The following is a 19,841-nucleotide window of genomic DNA, read 5'->3' on the forward strand; positions in this document are numbered from 1 at the left end:
CGGCTGTCTTGCTGTTTGTTGTCAGGTCTTACCTCTTGGTTCTGCCTTAAAGCTGGGTATCCCACCTGGCATGAGAGGGTAAGAGACTCTTTGGTGGAGGTGCACTTCACCTCTGTTCCATCACTCTGAAATGAAACAATGTTAGGTAAATGCTTACTGATAAATATCAAAATAGTCCTCCTCTAGTGCATGTGTATGTGTAAAAAGCAAAGATGCTGATGCATACTGGAGGATTGATGGAGGCGTAGAAGAGGTTTTTGGAGTATGTGGCCGTGACTTGGGTGTTGTACGCATTCTCCTTCTTGTTGGTCACAGACACAGTGAAGGAGAGCCTCTTGTCCTTAAAGCTGACCAGCATCCTAGACGAGCTGCAAAACACAACACTCGTTTTACTCAGAACAATACAGCGGGGGGCAAGAATGAACATATAATTCTACCTGTATGTGCATGGGGAAAATGGAATGCTGTAGAATGAAGACACCACCAGTTTGATGGGGGAATCCATGAACAGATCTCATGGGGCCATGTAAGTTGTCACCATTCACTGGAACAGTGAAAATAACATATGTCCCTCTGACTGGCCAAGGTTGACGACCTTACCACTCACTTTAAGAGTGTCTGTCTGTCTGTCTGTCTGTCTGTCTGTCTGTCTGTCTGTCTGTCTGTCTGTCTGCCTGCCTGCCTGCCTGCCTGCCTGCCTGCCTGCCTGCCTGCCTGCCTGCCTGCCTGCCTGTCTGTCTGTCTGTCTGTCTGTCTGCCTGTCTGCCTGTCTAATGTGTATCATATAGCGGTTGGGATTCAAACAAACCACACTGCATTTGACTGTTAAAGGTTATTTATGTTTGAGCCGCATCTGTAGTGTTTACCGCGAATGCTATCTCCGTGAAAGTCAAGGAAATTGCTTTTGAAAGTCAAGTACAGTGCAATGTCGGCACATTGGGGTTTGTTTGAATCCCGGTCTGTGTCATTCAACTTATGAAACAAGTTTTTATGTATTTTCTTTAACCAGCAAGGCTTAATAGAGAAAGTGTATTCCCACTAAACCAGACCAACAGAACAGAACAGGACTTATTTGTCTGTTCCCATAGAAAAACATATGGGAATACTTGTCTAATAATACGAGACATGTCCGTTATTCCTGAGCTCATGGAGGAAGAGTGTAGGTTGAGAGTAGCCTGGTTTAGTCAGACTGAATGCTGTGCTCAACATTGAGCCCAGTGTTCAGTCTGGTTTTACTAGGCTAGGTTGAGAGAGTGTCAGAGTTCACCTGGGAATCATCTCTCCTTTCTTCAACTTCAAGAGCAGGTCACTCAAACACACCTCGTCAGAGCCACAGTCTTTGGAGAATGGGATCTGTTGTAAGAGTTCACATGACATGAAATCACATTTTATTTGTTACATGTGCCGAATACAACCTTACAGTGAAATGCTTTCTTACAAGTCCTTAACCAACAATGCAGTTTTAAGAAAATACCCCAAAAATGTATGAAATAAAAGTAACAAATAATTACAGAGCAGCAGTAAGATAACAATAGCGAGGCTATATACAGAGGGTACCAGTACAGAGTCAATGTGCGAGGGCACCGGTTAGTCGAGGGTAATTGAGGTAATATGTACATGTAGGTAGAGTTATTAAAGTGACTATGCATAGATAATAACAGAGAGTAGCAGCAGTGTAGAAGAGGGGTTGGGGGGGAAATGCAAATAGTCTGGGTAGCCATTTGAATAGATGTTCAGGAGTCTATGGTTTGGGGGTAGAAGCTGTTTAGAAGCCTCTTGGACCTAGACTTGGTACCGCTTGCCGTGCGGTAGCAGAGAGAACAGTCTATGACTAGGGTGGCTGGAGTCTTTGACAATTTTTAGGGCCTTCTTTTGACACCGCCTGGTATAGAAGTCCTGGATGGCAGGAAGCTTGGCCCCGGTGATGTACTGGGCCATATGCACTACCCTCTATAGTGCCTTACGGTCGGAGGCTGAGCAGTTGCCATACCAGGCAGTGATGCAACCCGTCAGGATGCTCTCGATGGTGCAGCTGTAGAACATTTTGAGGATCTGAGGACCAATGCCAAATCCTTTCAGTTTCCTGTGATGTGGACGCCAAGGAACTTGAAACTCTCAACCTGCTACACTACAGCCCCTCTGATCACATTGAGGGAGAGGTTGTTGTCCTGGCACGACATGGCCAGGTCTCTGACTTCCTCCCTATAGGCTGTCTCGTCGTTGTCGGTGATCAGGCCTACCACTGTGTCATCGGCAAACTTAATGATGAGTGAACAGGGAGTACAGGAGGGGACTGAGCACGCACCCCTGAGGGGCCCCTGTGTTGAGGCTCAGCGTGGCGTAGGTTTTGCTACCTACTCTTACCACCAGGGGGCAGCCTGTCAGGAAGTCCAGGATCCAGTTGCAGAGGTAGGTGTTTAGTCCCAACATTCTGTTGTATTGGGAATTGTGGAGGAGCCTTATCCCTGTTCAACATCCCAGTTCAACCCCAACCCTAGCCTCAACCACAACTGTAACACTAACTATGGCTTCATGTCCACATCCCACGTCAACCCTAACACTCAACCACAACCCAAAACCTAATCCCAGCTTCACGTCCACGTCCAGTTCAACCCTAACCCTAGCCCTAACCACAACCACAACCGTAACTCTAACCCTAGCTTCATGTCCACATACTGGTGCAACCATAACCATAGCCTCCTCCACAACCCTAACCCTACCTACATGCCAAATAAAATAAAATCAACAATTATTTGTCAGACACACAGAATACAGCGAGTGTAACAGTACAATTAAATGCTTACTTGCAGCTTTTCCTAAACAGTGCAGAATAAATGTAAAGTAGCAAAACTATCACTATACAAAGTAGATTAATACAAATAATACAAATAGTAATAAAATAACAAGAGCACAATAGTTGATAAACACAGACGAGGTAATACAATATATAATAAAAGAACACAAGAATTTACCCTAACCCTAAATTCATGTATATATATCCTAGCCTCAACCACAACCCTAACCCTAACTTCATGTCTATATCCTAGCCTCAACCACAACCCTAACCCTAACTTCATGTCTATATCCTAGCCTCAACCACAACCCTAACCCTAACTTCATGTCTATATCCTAGCCTCAACCACAGCCCTAACCCTAACTTCATGTCTATATCCTAGCCTCAACCACAACCCTAACCCTAACTTCATGTCTATATCCTAGCCTCAACCACAACCCTAACCCTAACTTCATGTCTATATCCTAGCCTCAACCACAACCCTAACTTCATGTCTATATCCTAGCCTCAACCACAACCACAACCCTAACTTCATGTCTATATCCTAGCCTCAACCACAACCCTAACCCTAACTTCATGTCTATATCCTAGCCTCAACCACAACCCTAACCCTAACTTCATGTCTATATCCTAGCCTCAACCACAACCCTAACTTCATGTCTATATCCTAGCCTCAACCACAACCACAACCCTAACGTCATGTCTATATCCTAGCCTCAACCACAACCCTAACCCTAACTTCATGTCTATATCCTAGCCTCAACCACAACCCTAACCCTAACTTCATGTCTATATCCTAGCCTCAACCACAACCCTAACCCTAACTTCATGTCTATATCCTAGCCTCAACCACAACCCTAACCCTAACTTCATGTCTATATCCTAGCCTCAACCACAACCCTAACCCTAACTTCATGTCTATATCCTAGCCTCAACCACAACCACAACCCTAACCCTAGCTTCATGTCTATATCCTAGCCTCAACCACAACCCTAACCCTAACTTCATGTCTATATCCTTGCCTCAACCACAACCACAACCCTAACTTCATGTCTATATCCTAGCCTCAACCACAACCCTAACCCTAACTTCATGTCTATATCCTAGCCTCAACCACAACCCTAACTTCATGTCTATATCCTAGCCTCAACCACAACCACAACCCTAACTTCATGTCTATATCCTAGCCTCAACCACAACCCTAACCCTAACTTCATGTCTATATCCTAGCCTCAACCACAACCCTAACCCTAGCTTCATGTCTATATCCTAGCCTCAACCACAACCCTAGCTTCATGTCTATATCCTAGCCTCAACCACAACCCTAGCTTCATGTCTATATCCTAGCCTCAACCACAACCCTAGCTTCATGTCTATATCCTAGCCTCAACCACAACCCTAACCCTAACTTCATGTCTATATCCTAGCCTCAACCCTAACCCTAACCCTAACTTCATGTCTATATCCTAGCCTCAACCACAACCACAACTCTAACCCTAACTTCATGTCTATATCCTAGCCTCAACCACAACCCTAACCCTAACTTCATGTCTATATCCTAGCCTCAACCACAACCCTAACCCTAACTTCATGTCTATATCCTAGCCTCAACCACAACCACAGCCCTAACTTCATGTCTATATCCTAGCCTCAACCACAACCCTAACCCTAACTTCATGTCTATATCCTAGCCTCAACCACAACCCTAACCCTAACTTCATGTCTATATCCTAGCCTCAACCACAACCCTAACCCTAACTTCATGTCTATATCCTAGCCTCAACCACAACCCTAACCCTAACTTCATGTCTATATCCTAGCCTCAACCACAACCCTAACCCTAACTTCATGTCTATATCCTAGCCTCAACCACAACCCTAACCCTAACTTCATGTCTATATCCTAGCCTCAACCACAACCCTAACCCTAACTTCATGTCTATATCCTAGCCTCAACCACAACCCTAACTTCATGTCTATATCCTAGCCTCAACCACAACCACAACCCTAACGTCATGTCTATATCCTAGCCTCAACCACAACCCTAACCCTAACTTCATGTCTATATCCTAGCCTCAACCACAACCCTAACCCTAACTTCATGTCTATATCCTAGCCTCAACCACAACCCTAACCCTAACTTCATGTCTATATCCTAGCCTCAACCACAACCCTAACCCTAACTTCATGTCTATATCCTAGCCTCAACCACAACCCTAACCCTAACTTCATGTCTATATCCTAGCCTCAACCACAACCACAACCCTAACCCTAGCTTCATGTCTATATCCTAGCCTCAACCACAACCCTAACCCTAACTTCATGTCTATATCCTAGCCTCAACCACAACCACAACTCTAACCCTAAGTTCATGTCTATATCCTAGCCTCAACCACAACCCTAACTTCATGTCTATATCCTAGCCTCAACCACAACCACAACCCTAACTTCATGTCTATATCCTAGCCTCAACCACAACCCTAACCCTAACTTCATGTCTATATCCTAGCCTCAACCACAACCCTAACCCTAGCTTCATGTCTATATCCTAGCCTCAACCACAACCCTAGCTTCATGTCTATATCCTAGCCTCAACCACAACCCTAGCTTCATGTCTATATCCTAGCCTCAACCACAACCCTAGCTTCATGTCTATATCCTAGCCTCAACCACAACCCTAGCTTCATGTCTATATCCTAGCCTCAACCACAACCCTAACCCTAACTTCATGTCTATATCCTAGCCTCAACCCTAACCCTAACTTCATGTCTATATCCTAGCCTCAACCACAACCACAACTCTAACCCTAACTTCATGTCTATATCCTAGCCTCAACCACAACCCTAACCCTAACTTCATGTCTATATCCTAGCCTCAACCCTAACCCTAACTTCATGTCTATATCCTAGCCTCAACCACAACCCTAACCCTAACTTCATGTCTATATCCTAGCCTCAACCACAACCACAGCCCTAACTTCATGTCTATATCCTAGCCTCAACCACAACCCTAACCCTAACTTCATGTCTATATCCTAGCCTCAACCACAACCCTAACCCTAACTTCATGTCTATATCCTAGCCTCAACCACAACCCTAACCCTAACTTCATGTCTATATCCTAGCCTCAACCACAACCCTAACCCTAACTTCATGTCTATATCCTAGCCTCAACCACAACCCTAACCCTAACTTCATGTCTATATCCTAGCCTCAACCACAACCCTAACTTCATGTCTATATCCTAGCCTCAACCACAACCCTAACCCTAACTTCATGTCTATATCCTAGCCTCAACCACAACCACAACTTCATGTCTATATCCTAGCCTCAACCACAACCCTAACTTCATGTCTATATCCTAGCCTCAACCACAACCCTAACCCTAACTTCATGTCTATATCCTAGCCTCAACCACAACCCTAACCCTAACTTCATGTCTATATCCTAGCCTCAACCACAACCCTAACCCTAACTTCATGTCTATATCCTAGCCTCAACCCTAACCCTAACCCTAACTTCATGTCTATATCCTAGCCTCAACCCTAACCCTAACTTCATGTCTATATCCTAGCCTCAACCACAACCACAACCCTAACCCTAGCTTCATGTCTATATCCTAGCCTCAACCACAACCCTAGCTTCATGTCTATATCCTAGCCTCAACCACAACCCTAACTTCATGTCTATATCCTAGCCTCAACCACAACCCTAACCCTAACTTCATGTCTATATCCTAGCCTCAACCCTAACCCTAACCCTAACTTCATGTCTATATCCTAGCCTCAACCACAACCACAACTCTAACCCTAACTTCATGTCTATATCCTAGCCTCAACCACAACCCTAACTTCATGTCTATATCCTAGCCTCAACCACAACCCTAACTTCATGTCTATATCCTAGCCTCAACCACAACCCTAACTTCATGTCTATATCCTAGCCTCAACCACAACCCTAACCCTAACTTCATATCTATATCCTAGCCTCAACCACAACCCTAACCCTAACTTCATGTCTATATCCTAGCCTCAACCACAACCACAACCCTAACTTCATGTCTATATCCTAACCTCAACCACAACCACAACCCTAACTTCATGTCTATATCCTAGCCTCAACCACAACCACAACCCTAACTTCATGTCTATATCCTAGCCTCAACCACAACCCTAACCCTAACTTCATGTCTATATCCTAGCCTCAACCACAACCCTAACTTCATGTCTATATCCTAGCCTCAACCACAACCACAACCCTAACTTCATGTCTATATCCTAGCCTCAACCACAACCCTAACTTCATGTCTATATCCTAGCCTCAACCACAACCACAACCCTAACTTCATGTCTATATCCTAGCCTCAACCACAACCACAACCCTAACTTCATGTCTATATCCTAGCTCCAACCACAACCCTAACCCTAACTTCATGTCTATATCCTAGCCTCAACCCTAACCCTAACCCTAACTTCATGTCTATATCCTAGCCTCAACCACAACCCTAACCCTAACTTCATGTCTATATCCTAGCCTCAACCACAACCACAACCCTAGCTTCATGTCTATATCCTAGCCTCAACCACAACCCTAGCTTCATGTCTATATCCTAGCCTCAACCACAACCCTAACTTCATGTCTATATCCTAGCCTCAACCACAACCCTAACCCTAACTTCATGTCTATATCCTAGCCTCAACCCTAACCCTAACTTCATGTCTATATCCTAGCCTCAACCACAACCACAACTCTAACCCTAACTTCATGTCTATATCCTAGCCTCAACCACAACCCTAACCCTAACTTCATGTCTATATCCTAGCCTCAACCACAACCCTAACCCTAACTTCATGTCTATATCCTAGCCTCAACCACAACCACAACCCTAACTTCATGTCTATATCCTAGCCTCAACCACAACCACAACTTCATGTCTATATCCTAGCCTCAACCACAACCCTAACCCTAACTTCATGTCTATATCCTAGCCTCAACCACAACCCTAACCCTAACTTCATGTCTATATCCTAGCCTCAACCACAACCCTAACCCTAACTTCATGTCTATATCCTAGCCTCAACCACAACCCTAACCCTAACTTCATGTCTATATCCTAGCCTCAACCACAACCCTAACCCTAACTTCATGTCTATATCCTAGCCTCAACCACAACCCTAACCCTAACTTCATGTCTATATCCTAGCCTCAACCACAACCCTAACCCTAACTTCATGTCTATATCCTAGCCTCAACCCTAACCCTAACCCTAGCTTTATGTCTATATCCTAGCCTCAACCACAACCCTAACTTCATGTCTATATCCTAGCCTCAACCACAACCCTAGCTTCATGTCTATATCCTAGCCTCAACCACAACCACAACCCTAACCCTAGATTCATGTCTATATCCTAGCCTCAACCACAACCCTAACTTCATGTCTATATCCTAGCCTCAACCACAACCCTAACTTCATGTCTATATCCTAGCCTCAACCACAACCCTAACCCTAACTTCATGTCTATATCCTAGCCTCAACCACAACCCTAACCCTAACTTCATGTCTATATCCTAGCCTCAACCACAACCCTAACTTCATGTCTATATCCTAGCCTCAACCTCAACCACAACCCTAACTTCATGTCTATATCCTAGCCTCAACCACAACCACAACTTCATGTCTATATCCTAGCCTCAACCACAACCACAACCCTAACTTCATGTCTATATCCTAGCCTCAACCACAACCACAACCCTAACTTCATGTCTATATCCTAGCCTCAACCACAACCCTAACCCTAGATTCATGTCTACATCCTGGTTCAACTTTGATCATGACTAGGCCTAATCATGACACTTTGATATCAAATAATAGTCTAAAACTACAAGATTTTCATTCCTACTAACATCAAAAAGGAGAATCACTAACACATAAAGCACATATTATTTCTATAGACACACAACCGCAAGCAATTGCAACATCAACATATATTTAATGTACATCCCATATTATTGATATTTTAATTGAGTGGTAACTCACAAAGAACTCCCAGGCAGTGGGACTGAGAACATCCAGAACAGGACTGGAGTCTGGGTCCTGCAGAGTGATGTCCACACGCAGACCGATGGAGCTCACAAAGTCAGGGGCCTCCTGTCAGACAGTAAGCAAAAGATAGGATTTTATGTATTCGTTTCATTAATTTGACTACAAAGCTAATTCTCATCAGCAGGATCAGAACTCAATTAACGTATTGGAATTGTATAAGTATCGAAAAGGAAACCACAAGATAATACAGCAAAGTAGTGAACATTGTTTTTTTTCTTCATCATCATACATACATACAGTGCCAGTAAAAAGTTTGGACACACCTACTCATTCCAAGGTTTTCATTATTTTTGACTATTTTCTACATTGTAGAATAATAGTGTAGACATCAAAACTATGAAATAACACATATGGAATCATGTAGTAAGCAAACAAGTGTTAAACAAATCAAAATATATTTTATATTTGAGATTCTTCTAATAGCCACCCTTTGCCTTGATGACAGCTTTGCACACTTTTGGCATTCCAGGTAGTCATCTGGAATGCATTTCCATTAACAGGTGTGCCTTGTTTAAAGTTCATTTGTGGAATTAATTTCCTTAATGCGTTTGAGCCAATCAGTTGTGTTGTGACAAGGTAGGGGTGGTATACAGATGATAGCCCTATTTGGTAAAATACCAAGTCCATATTATGGCAAGAACAGCTCAAATAAGCAAAGAGAAATGACAGTCCATCATTACTTTAAGGCATGAAGGTCAGTCAATCCAGAACTTTGTGCAGTCGCAAAAACCATCAAGCGCTATGATGAAACTGTCTCTCATGAGGACCGACACAGGAAAGGAAGACCCAGAGTTACCTCTGCTGCAGAAGATAAGTTCAATAGAGTTACCAGTCTCAGAAATTGCAGCCCAAATAAATGCTTCACAGAGTTCAAGTAACAGACACATCTCAACGTCAACTGTTCAGAGGAGACTGTGTGAATCAGGCCTTCATGGTTGAATTGTTGCAAAGAAACCACTACTAAAGAACACCAATAAGAAGAAGAGACTTGCTTGGGCCAAGAAACACGAGCAATGGACATATGACCGGTGGAAATCTGTCCCTTTGTTCCAACCGCCGTGTATTTATGAGATGCAGAGTAGGTGAACGATGATCTCCGCATGTGTGGTTCCCACCGTGAAGCATGGAGGAGGTGTGATGGTGTGGGGGTGTTTTTCTGGTGACACTGTCTGTGATTTATTTAGAATTCAAGGCACACTTAACCAGCATGGCTACCACAGCATTCTGCAGCGATAGGCCATCCCATCTGGTTGGCACTTTGTGGGACTATCATTTGTTTTTCAACAGGACAATGACCCAACACACCTCCAGACTGTGTAAGAGCTATTTGACCAAGCAGGAGAGTGATGGAGTGCTGCATCAGATGACCTGGCATCCACAATCACCCGACCTCAACCCAATTGAGATGGTTTAGGATGAGTTGGACTGCAGAGTGAAGGAAAAGCAGCCAACAAGTGCTCAGCATATGTGGGAACTCCTTCAAGACTGTTGGAAAAGCATTCCAGGTAAAGCTGGTTAAGAGAATGCCAAGAGTGTGCAAAGCTGTCATCAAGGCAAAGGGTGGCTACTTCAAAGAATCTAAAATCTAGAATATATTTTGATTTGTTTAACACTTTTTTGATTACTACATGAGTCCATATGTGTTATGTAATAATGTTGATGTATTCACTATTATTATACAATACAGAAAATAGTCAAACTAAAGAAAAACCCCTCAATGAGTAGGTATGTCCAAACGTTTGACTGGTACTGTACATACAAGTAAACATTAGTCTTGGTAATGTTCCTCAAATAAAATAAATTGATTGATATTTAAGAGTTTGTTAAAAGGATGTTTCGTCCATTATAAATAAACACAGTAATTCAATAAGGCCGGATAAAGGAGAAAAACCAGACACACTTCATTCAGCAAATCAGCATCAAACCTTTTCATATTATCTATCTTTACCTGAACAAAGACCTCTAGTGTCTCACAGACCTCCCCGGTGGAAACCCTGATGTCTTTCTGCATGACTCTCTCTGAGTTCCTGAACTGACCTCTGGAGGTGACACGAGACGACTGGAGCTCAGCATCCAGGGTCAGGTTGAACCTGACAGCTGAGGTGAGAAGTAACACAGGCAGCAAGACACAATTAGAGGGAGATACTATAAGCCCCTGTTATACTGAGCGCGTCCACTGATTTGACAGTGACACTGTGAAGTGGGAGACAGGGGAAGATGAAGAGAAACAGAGAGACAGAGAGACAGAGAGAGACAGAGAGAGAGAGAGAGAGAGGGATAGAGACAGAAGAAAGCAGGGCTTACCCACAGGTCCTACAGGTATCTTGGGCCTGAAGGTGGCGCTGAAACAGACTGAGGTGTTGAAGCAGGACACCAGCCTCCCACTGACCCTGCACGTCTTACTCAGGATGCTGACCGTGTCAGGGTTGAAGGTTGCCCTCGCTGTCACCACGGCCAGACCCCGAGACCTGGGAGAGGTCATAATCAGTGAGTCATAATCATATATCAAGCTAACTAGCTCTTTGATGTTTGAATGACTACATCTACTGAGAGATGCTTCAATCACAAGGCAACTTCATGAGTCACGAGTCAACTTCAGATTGGCTATTGTATTGATTCATTGATTGGTTCATTGGTTGACCGATTAATTGATTAATGTATTGATTGTATAAGTGACATCAGCAACTACGTAGGAGCGGTTAGCAGCAGCGTCAGACCCAGATGGGAATGGTCAGCATAATCCAACCTCTTTAAACCAAATCCACCCAGCTGTTTTGCTCTCTAGATGGAGTGGGAGGAGGTCACAAGATGAAATGCCTTCCCACAGTTATGTAAGAGAAGGCTTTCCATGAGACAGCACATCTCACTCAGTCAACTGAAACTTGAGGAGATACAGTAAGAGCCTACTGATACAGTAAGAGCCTACAGTAATTTCATTTCTTCGGTTTGGAGTTATTGTAAACCAAAACAAGTTGTTCAGCTGCAAAGCACAGCTGCCAATTTGCTGATATCAAGTCTTTAAAGTAAACACTGTAACTCGAGTAGATAACGTGTGAGACGCGTGTGAATTGCGGGAAACCAAATGATTTCGTTGTCCTCCGAAAAAGCAGGCTTAAGAAAAAGAAAATATTTGAAAAAAGAGAAAGAAACGACTGAGCGAGTCTCACCAGAGCTGGACCACCATCCCATAAGCCCCCACTGAGACATCTGGTATGGTGTCATCGTTTAAGTCGGAGCTGGCGTCCATGGACCTCCCGAAGTACCGCAATGCAGGGTCCAGCTTGGAGCCCAGGATTCTCTGAAATGAACAGGATAAAACATGATTTTACACTCGATCTCACATTAGATGCTCACGTTGGCTGAATTCCATCCGATTGAGAAGCACTTCTATTGAATCCCAAAGCATCAGATAATTCTATGATGACACAACAGGTTCAGCTGTGACATGGCGGTAGTGCAGGAGTGAGAAAACGTCTTGGCTCGAAGGCCACATCGAGATTTAGAAACTCAACGGCCGCACAGATGATTTCTTTTTTTGCAGGCCAGAAAAATGTCAGTTATTAAAAATATATAGATCTATTGTAATTTTTACATACTTTCTATCTAGTTTTAGACGTTAAGGTGTGGCCTGGAGGTTTTTTTCAACCCAAAATAACCCCCCCCCCCCCCCCATAAAAGTTATTTTCGTTTTTTTTTTACTAAAACCTCCCGTGGGCCGGATTGAATGGTCTCGCGGCCCGTAGTTTGCCCACCCGTGCTAGCGAGTGACAAGAGTTAGGATAAGGTTGCGTTGAGTGATAGCACTGAGCACAATCTGCAACCTGCAGCTACCTGGGAATACTGTGTCCTGAGTCTCTTCTTGTCCCCGTTGAAGACATAGATTACACCTTTATTGTTGTCTTCCAGTGGAGCTCCCACCAACACATCACTGTAGCCATCCATGTTGAGGTCAGGCACCGCTGAGATACACATCCCAAAACGAGCGTTCTCCACTGGGGACGGACCCTTCAGGAACCCCTGGACACTTAGGATGCCCTAGAAACACCAATGGAAAACAAACAATGAATGTTAGTGTACTTTAGGAAGATGTGACTTTCAAAAGATCTTGAAACCACTGCGCTCAGAGCATGCCGTGTGTACACCAACGTTAAACCATTAGATGAAATGTACAATAGTGGGTCTGCCCTCAAAAAATATAAACCGTTTTAGGAAGATCTGTCTGGCTGACTTGGTGTACAGTACACCAAGTCAGCCAATGACGGGAACGAATTGCAAAAATCGCTGAATTTGGAGACTTATATCTCCCTCACTAACTTTAAACATCAGCTATCTGAGCAGCTAACCGATCGCTGCAGCTGCACACAGCCCATCTGTAAATAGCCCATCCAACTACCTACCTCATCCCCATATTGTTTTTATTTACTTTTTTGCTCTTTTGCACACCAGTATTTCTACTTGCACATCATCATCTGCACATCTATCACTCCAGTGTTAATTTGCTAAATTGTAATTACTTCGCTACTACGGCCTATTTATTGCCTTACCTCCTTACTCCATTTGCACACACTGTATATAGACTTTTTCTATTGTGTTATTGACTGTACGTTAGTTTATCCCATGTGTAACTCTGTGTTGTTGTTTGTGTCGCACTGCTTTGCTTTATCTTGGCCAGGCCGCAGTTGTAAATGAGAACTTGTTCTCAACTGGCCTACCTGGTTAAATAAAGGTGGAATAAAAAGATGTGTGGCTTACCTTAGTGAAGGAGAGGAGATGGACTTTCCCAATCTCCTTCTGCTGTTCGTTCATGAACATGGGAGCTCCAACCAATAGTAGATCAGACACACCATCTTTATCCACATCCAGAGGACAGAGTACGCTGCCGTAGTAGGAGCCTATCTACAGAATCGAAAGCGTATACAGCAAACTATTAAGAAGCACATATCTTTTGAATCAATGAGCAGAAACAAAGGATAACAACGTTTACAAAGCAGGAGAGAGAGATATACTGTATGATCGATAGAGATAGTAGAGAGCCATAACATCTAACACACCAATTGACATGCTCTTCTTCTCAATATGGTTAATTTAGCAAACACTTTCATCCAAAGCGACTTACAGAACTGTCCCCATTGTTAACCGCACTTCTCTTCCATTTTAATCAGAGAGCCTTACCTGGTCTCCTCTCTGGGAGTCGATGACGGTGGGTTGTCCCTTGCCGTTGATGATGTACACTATGACCTGTCCAGTGTGGTTGGACCGAGGAGCGCCAGCCACATAGTACTCTATGCTGCCATCATTCAGCGTCGTCACAGAGTAGCCTGAGCAGAACAGCCAAACAGGATATTATGGACTGATCTGTAACAATGTCCAGTGCTAGTAGTCTTACTGCCAGTCACACTGTAAATCAAGATATCTATTGTTTGAGCTTCAATACACATTCAAAGGAAGTTAGAAATTGTTGGAAAAGCAAGAGGCCTTAGAATGGCTTGGTGTTGATTAACTCATAATACAATAGCACAACATAAAATGAAGATAAAGGAGACAATATTGACTCGTAGATGATTGCAAGCTCACTTACCTAATAGTGAGCTATGGTTTCTGTCCTCTAGGATTTTCTCAAAGGCCGTCTTGGGGAAGATGTCCGATTTCTGGGTAGTGTAGTGAACCACAGTACCACTCCAGCCATAGGCCCCCACTGCACCCAGCATAATCATGTTCTGTAATGAGAGCGAGAAAAGTACCTGTTAAAAACACACTTAGAAATGTTCAGGTACTGCTTATGAATGTGTTAGGAATGTGTTACGTAGACACCCGTGAAATAAAATGGTACCAAATAGGCTAACTGATTTAAAGTAATAGTTGGGGTTTGTATCCCATACCTGCTTCTTGGTTTGGTGGGCACTGAATCCCACTTGGGACATCTCCATCTGAAAGTCACCCCCTTTCCCAGTACCTAACCCCCAGAAAACACAATGAACAGGTTAGGTTAAGTGCAATAAAGTGGTTGTGTTACTATTTCTAGTTTTGTAAATGGTAACTCATTATTGTTAGAATGGACCATGATACAAATTCAGCGTTACTTAAAGCACAACTTTACCCTCAATGTTGAAGATGCGGTCTCCCAGAGATCCAGCGATCTCGAGCAGAGCCTCCTCAGCTGATACATTGAAGAAATACCTATCTGTCGGGGTACTGGCGATGGACTTGATCTCAGCAATCAGGTTCTTAGTGTCAATGTCATTCCTTATGTAATACCCAAGGACCTAGAAAAACATAATAAAGAATACATTTTAAAATAATTGATATTAGAATAAAAAGGAAGATTGATGTAACATAATAATAATAATGCAATTTTATAAAGGTATCAAAGGTCACAAACAGTAAATGTTAATACCTCACAGTCAACACTGTACGTACTGTATATCCAGGTGTCTTTTGCTAAAGAGATTTTATGTCAACGAGACTAACCTGGATAAATAAAGGTTCAACCAAATAAGTGGGCTATTTACTCACAGCAATACCAAAGCGGGTGATCTTCTCACTCTCACACTTCCTGATGACGTCGTCTCGGAGGTTCTTGTCGTGAGACTCTCCGTCCGTCACCACCACCATCACTTTGCTGGCTCCGGGTCGAGCCCCGTTCCCGGGCAGGAACGCGTTCTGTCTGAGAGACACGGTCAAAAAGTGTCAAATCTCAACATATTCCAACCCAATTCAATACCAACGTAAAGAAAAAGCTTCTAAAACGTTTGTTCTGAACACATTTCATTGTGTTGTATTCCATTCTATTCCATTCAAGTGCTCAATTCTAAACCCATTTGGGGGGGTTTCAGTATGAACAGAGAGATTCTAATCCTTTTGTTCTTTTTCAACAGAGTCAGGATATATATATTTAAATTACATGAGGGTCACGATCACTTACAGATGTAGGATATTTTTGTATTTAAAAAAAAAATCTATATATATAAAAAAATGTTTTTGTGGGTGGATCAGCTTTAATATTGTGGAATGATTGTTGCTTTCATCAATGTAATTGTCTGCATCGGATCTTCATTTGAGCCACTTTTCTACAGCAAATAATCCTGCAGCAACAGAAAATGTGAATTATTATCTGGCTTATAATTACATTTTTTTTGTAGGGCTTGATCTGACATTTTAAAGTGGAAAGTCTGACATTTTAAAATGGAAATTACAAACATTAGAAGCCTTTTTAAACCTTGAATAGACTACAAGTTTGCATTTCCTGCTGTACAGGAAAATTTGCAGCAACAAAAGAATGATCCTAAGGAACCATTGACTAGCAGAGAACAGGAGGAAATGCCTTAGGCTTGCCTCCCTAATGGCACCCACATAGTGTACTATTTCTGGCCAAAAGTAGTGCACTATGTAGGGAATAGGGTGCCATTTGGGGTGCAGAATTTAGACTATGTTGGCACTGCAAGAATAGAAAGTGTTGTAGACTGAGACACACCTAGCAAATTCAATGGCCCGGAAGGTGTTTGTCTCCAGGCCTTCCCTCTGGGGAATGTTCGCTGCAGCCGCAATGATTGAGTCTTTGGTTTTGTAGGCGTTCAGACGGAATTCAACGAATGGCTCAACCCCGTACTGTATAATACTTGCCTGAATACATTAACATAAAGTCAACAAAAACAGATAGGGATAGATCATTTACTTGGGCCAAGATTCAGTCTGACTGCGGGTTGTCCACAATGCAGCTTTTAAAGGCAATTTCCGACTGAGCTGATATACAGTGGGGGAAAAAAGTATTTGATCCCCTGCTAATTTTGTATGTTTGCCCACTTACAAAGAAATGATCAGTCTATAATTTTAATGGTAGGTTTATTTGAACAGTGAGAGACAGAATAACAACTAAAAAATCCAGAAAAACGCATGTCAAAAATGTTATAAAATGATTTGCATTTTAATGAGGGAAATAAGTATTTGACCCCTCTGCAAATCATGACTTAGTACTTGGTGGAAAAACCCTTGCTGGCAATCACAGAGGTCAGACGTTTCTTGTAGTTGGCCACCAGGTTTGCACACATCTCAGGAGGGATTTTGTCCCACTCCTCTTTGCAGATCTTCTCCAAGTCATTAAGGTTTCAAGGCTGACGTTTGGCAACTCCAACCTTCAGCTCCCTCCACAGATTTTCTATGGGATTAAGGTCTGGAGACTGGCTAGGCCACTCCAGGACCTTAATGTGCTTCTTCTTGAGCCACTCCTTTGTTGCCTTGGCCGTGTGTTTTGGGTCATTGTCATGCTGGAATACCCATCCACGACCCATTTTCAATGCCCTGGCTGAGGGAAGGAGGTTCTCACCCAAGATTTGACATTACATGGCCCGTCCATCGTCCCTTTGATGCTGTGAAGTTGTCCTGTCCCCTTAGCAGAAAAACACCCCCAAAGCATAATGTTTCCACCTCCATGTTTGACGATGGAGATGGTGTTCTTGGGGTCATAGGCAGCATTCCTCCTCCTCCAAACACGGCGAGTTGAGTTGATGTCAAAGAGCTCCATTTTGGTCTCATCTGACCACAACACTTTCACCAGTTGTCCTCTGAGTCATTCAGATGTTCATTGGCAAACTTCAGATGTGCATGTATATGTATTCTTGAGCAGGGGGACCTTGCGGGCGCTGCAGGATTTCAGTCGATGACGGCATAGTGTGTTACCAATTGTTTTCTTGGTGACTATGGTCCCAGCTGCCTTGAGATCATTGACAAGATCCTCCCGTGTAGTTCTGGGCTGATTCCTCACCGTTCTCATGATCATTGCAACTCCACGAGGTGAGATCTTGCATGGAGCCCCAGGCCGAGGGATATTGACAGTTCTTTTGTTTCTTCCATTTGCGAATAATTGCACCAAATGTTGTCACCTTCTCACCAAGCTGCTTGGCGATGGTCTTGTAGCCCATTCCAGCCTTGTGTACGTCTACAATCTTGTCCCTGACATCCTTGGAGAGCTCTTTGGTCTTGGCCATGGTGGAGAGTTTGGAATCTGATTGATTGATTGCTTCTGTGGACAGGTGTCTTTTTTTACAGGTAACAAGCTGCGGTTAGGAGCACTCCCTTTAAGAGTGTGCTCCTAATCTCAGCTCGTTACCTGTATAAAAGACACATGGGAGCCAGAAATCTTTCTGATTGAGAGGGGGTCAAATATTTATTTCCCTCATTAAAATGCAAATCAATTTATAACATTTTTGACATGCGTTTTTCTGGATATTTTTGTTGTTATTCTGTCTCTCACTGTTCAAATAAACCTACCATTAAAATTATAGACTGATTCTTTCTTTGTCAGTGGGCAAACATACAAAATCAGCAGGGGATCAAATACTTTTTTCCCCCACTGTATGCAGTGCTTACCATGAATGAGATCTCTGCGGATGCGGGAACATTGCCTTTAAAAGACGCATTGTCAATAACCTCGACAAATGGCAAATGTTATACATCGATAACTGTGAGCACACTTACCTGAGTATTATCCGGTCCAATATCTAAATTCTCCAACAGTTTCTTGAGGAAAGCCACAACTGGTGGCCAGGGATATATACTGTTGGATCCATCCACAATAATAGCAATATCCATTGGACCCCCACAAGCTAGAAAGACAAGATGAGAATTGAGTTCATGTCAACACGTGCATTTTCCATGGTAAATCATTCAGAACTCCAATCACAAAAGGGGCGTTAAATATGATATACAGTAGGACTTAAAGCTAGAATCCTTAGTTGCTACATCCATTTTTATACAGCTGTGTACCCATTGGTTCTTGAAGAATATAACTTAGAAATGCCTCATGAGCTAAGTTCAACTTTTGCACCCTATCAGAACACAAAATATAAGCTTGTTTTACGGCAATGTGTACATTTGTATACAACATAAATGCAAATAAACAATATATAGCCTCAGAATGTGGCTGCAAATGTACATCCACAGCTCTTTCTAGGAATTTGAGTGACCTTTCTCTAGCCCCCTCCCTTAGCTTTTTAGCAAAACAGGGGTTGGGAGGACGCTTTGTTATTGTTTCAAATAAGGATTCTAGCTTTAATTTATATTTTTAATCAAAGGTGAAAACAATACATAACTCGTATGCTAAGGATATTTAAAATGATGAAGGACTCTTACTTTGAAGGGCAGGTGAGAACGAAGACAGGGGGTTGAAGAGAGGGTTAACTTCCGCACAGATCCCTGGGTAATAATACTGACTGCCACACTTCTGAGCCCACAGAGGTCCACATGTCTACCAGGAGAAGAAGACAACACACAAGATATAAGGTAAAACATCCAAAACAACATTACATTTAGGCTATCAATCCCAAGTCCCTAAACATGTGGGATTGATTGACTGCTAAGATCTTATATGAACTCTCCAGCTGCAGTGATGTTAAAGCTGTTGATCATGATGAATCTATCTTGTGTGGCTGTAAAGAATCAGATGTAATGATTCCAAACCTGTTAACTATGAATCTATCTTGTGTGGCTGTAAAGAATCAGATGTAATGATTCCAAACCGGTTAACTATGAATCTATCTTGTGTGGCTGTAAAGAATCAGATGTAATGATTCCAAACCTGTTAACTATGAATCTATCTTGTGTGGCTATAAAGAATCAGATGTAATCATTCCAAGTTCACCATGAATGTATCATGTGTAGGTGTGCGGGTGAGGATTAGGGTTAGGATAGCTAAAAGTTCTATACAGATGTAGTGGTGTATAAAAACTGTTTACCATGAATTTATCTTCTGTAGCTGTGTGGGTGAGGGTTAGCCCCAGACTCATGTTGACATTGATGTTCTTCACTGTTGATATGCTGACTGAGTCTGAAATATAGGAGAGAGAAAATATATTGTTACAGGGGTAACGAATACATTCTCATGGTGCAATTACAGTGCTTAACATCCATGAAAACACACAATGAGATCTTGCAACACTCCGAAGAACACAGTT

At 42.8% G+C, this 19,841-nt stretch overlaps 1 protein-coding gene across 1 annotated transcript in view; it reads right to left on the reverse strand.

Moving 5' to 3' along the window:
- The window catches only part of LOC106561807 (integrin alpha-2), a 39,204-nt gene that overhangs the window by 4,011 nt on the left and 15,352 nt on the right, over positions 1 to 19,841 (reverse strand). Inside the window, exons 4-21 of the mRNA XM_014126056.3 lie at positions 19,623 to 19,714; positions 19,021 to 19,135; positions 18,367 to 18,494; positions 16,367 to 16,515; positions 15,409 to 15,559; positions 14,993 to 15,158; positions 14,775 to 14,848; positions 14,474 to 14,612; positions 14,068 to 14,213; positions 13,648 to 13,791; positions 12,727 to 12,930; positions 12,063 to 12,193; positions 11,200 to 11,363; positions 10,844 to 10,992; positions 8,830 to 8,940; positions 1,268 to 1,353; positions 227 to 368; positions 33 to 125 (exon numbers count right to left, since the gene is read on the reverse strand). Coding sequence (XP_013981531.1) covers positions 33 to 125; positions 227 to 368; positions 1,268 to 1,353; positions 8,830 to 8,940; positions 10,844 to 10,992; positions 11,200 to 11,363; positions 12,063 to 12,193; positions 12,727 to 12,930; positions 13,648 to 13,791; positions 14,068 to 14,213; positions 14,474 to 14,612; positions 14,775 to 14,848; positions 14,993 to 15,158; positions 15,409 to 15,559; positions 16,367 to 16,515; positions 18,367 to 18,494; positions 19,021 to 19,135; positions 19,623 to 19,714 — 2,384 coding nt within the window. The remainder of the gene's footprint in view (positions 1 to 32; positions 126 to 226; positions 369 to 1,267; positions 1,354 to 8,829; positions 8,941 to 10,843; positions 10,993 to 11,199; positions 11,364 to 12,062; positions 12,194 to 12,726; positions 12,931 to 13,647; positions 13,792 to 14,067; positions 14,214 to 14,473; positions 14,613 to 14,774; positions 14,849 to 14,992; positions 15,159 to 15,408; positions 15,560 to 16,366; positions 16,516 to 18,366; positions 18,495 to 19,020; positions 19,136 to 19,622; positions 19,715 to 19,841) is intronic.

This window comes from Salmo salar, chromosome 01, assembly GCF_965601325.2.
Source record: "Salmo salar chromosome 01, fSalSal1, whole genome shotgun sequence".
Classification (NCBI taxonomy): Eukaryota; Metazoa; Chordata; class Actinopteri; order Salmoniformes; family Salmonidae; genus Salmo; species Salmo salar.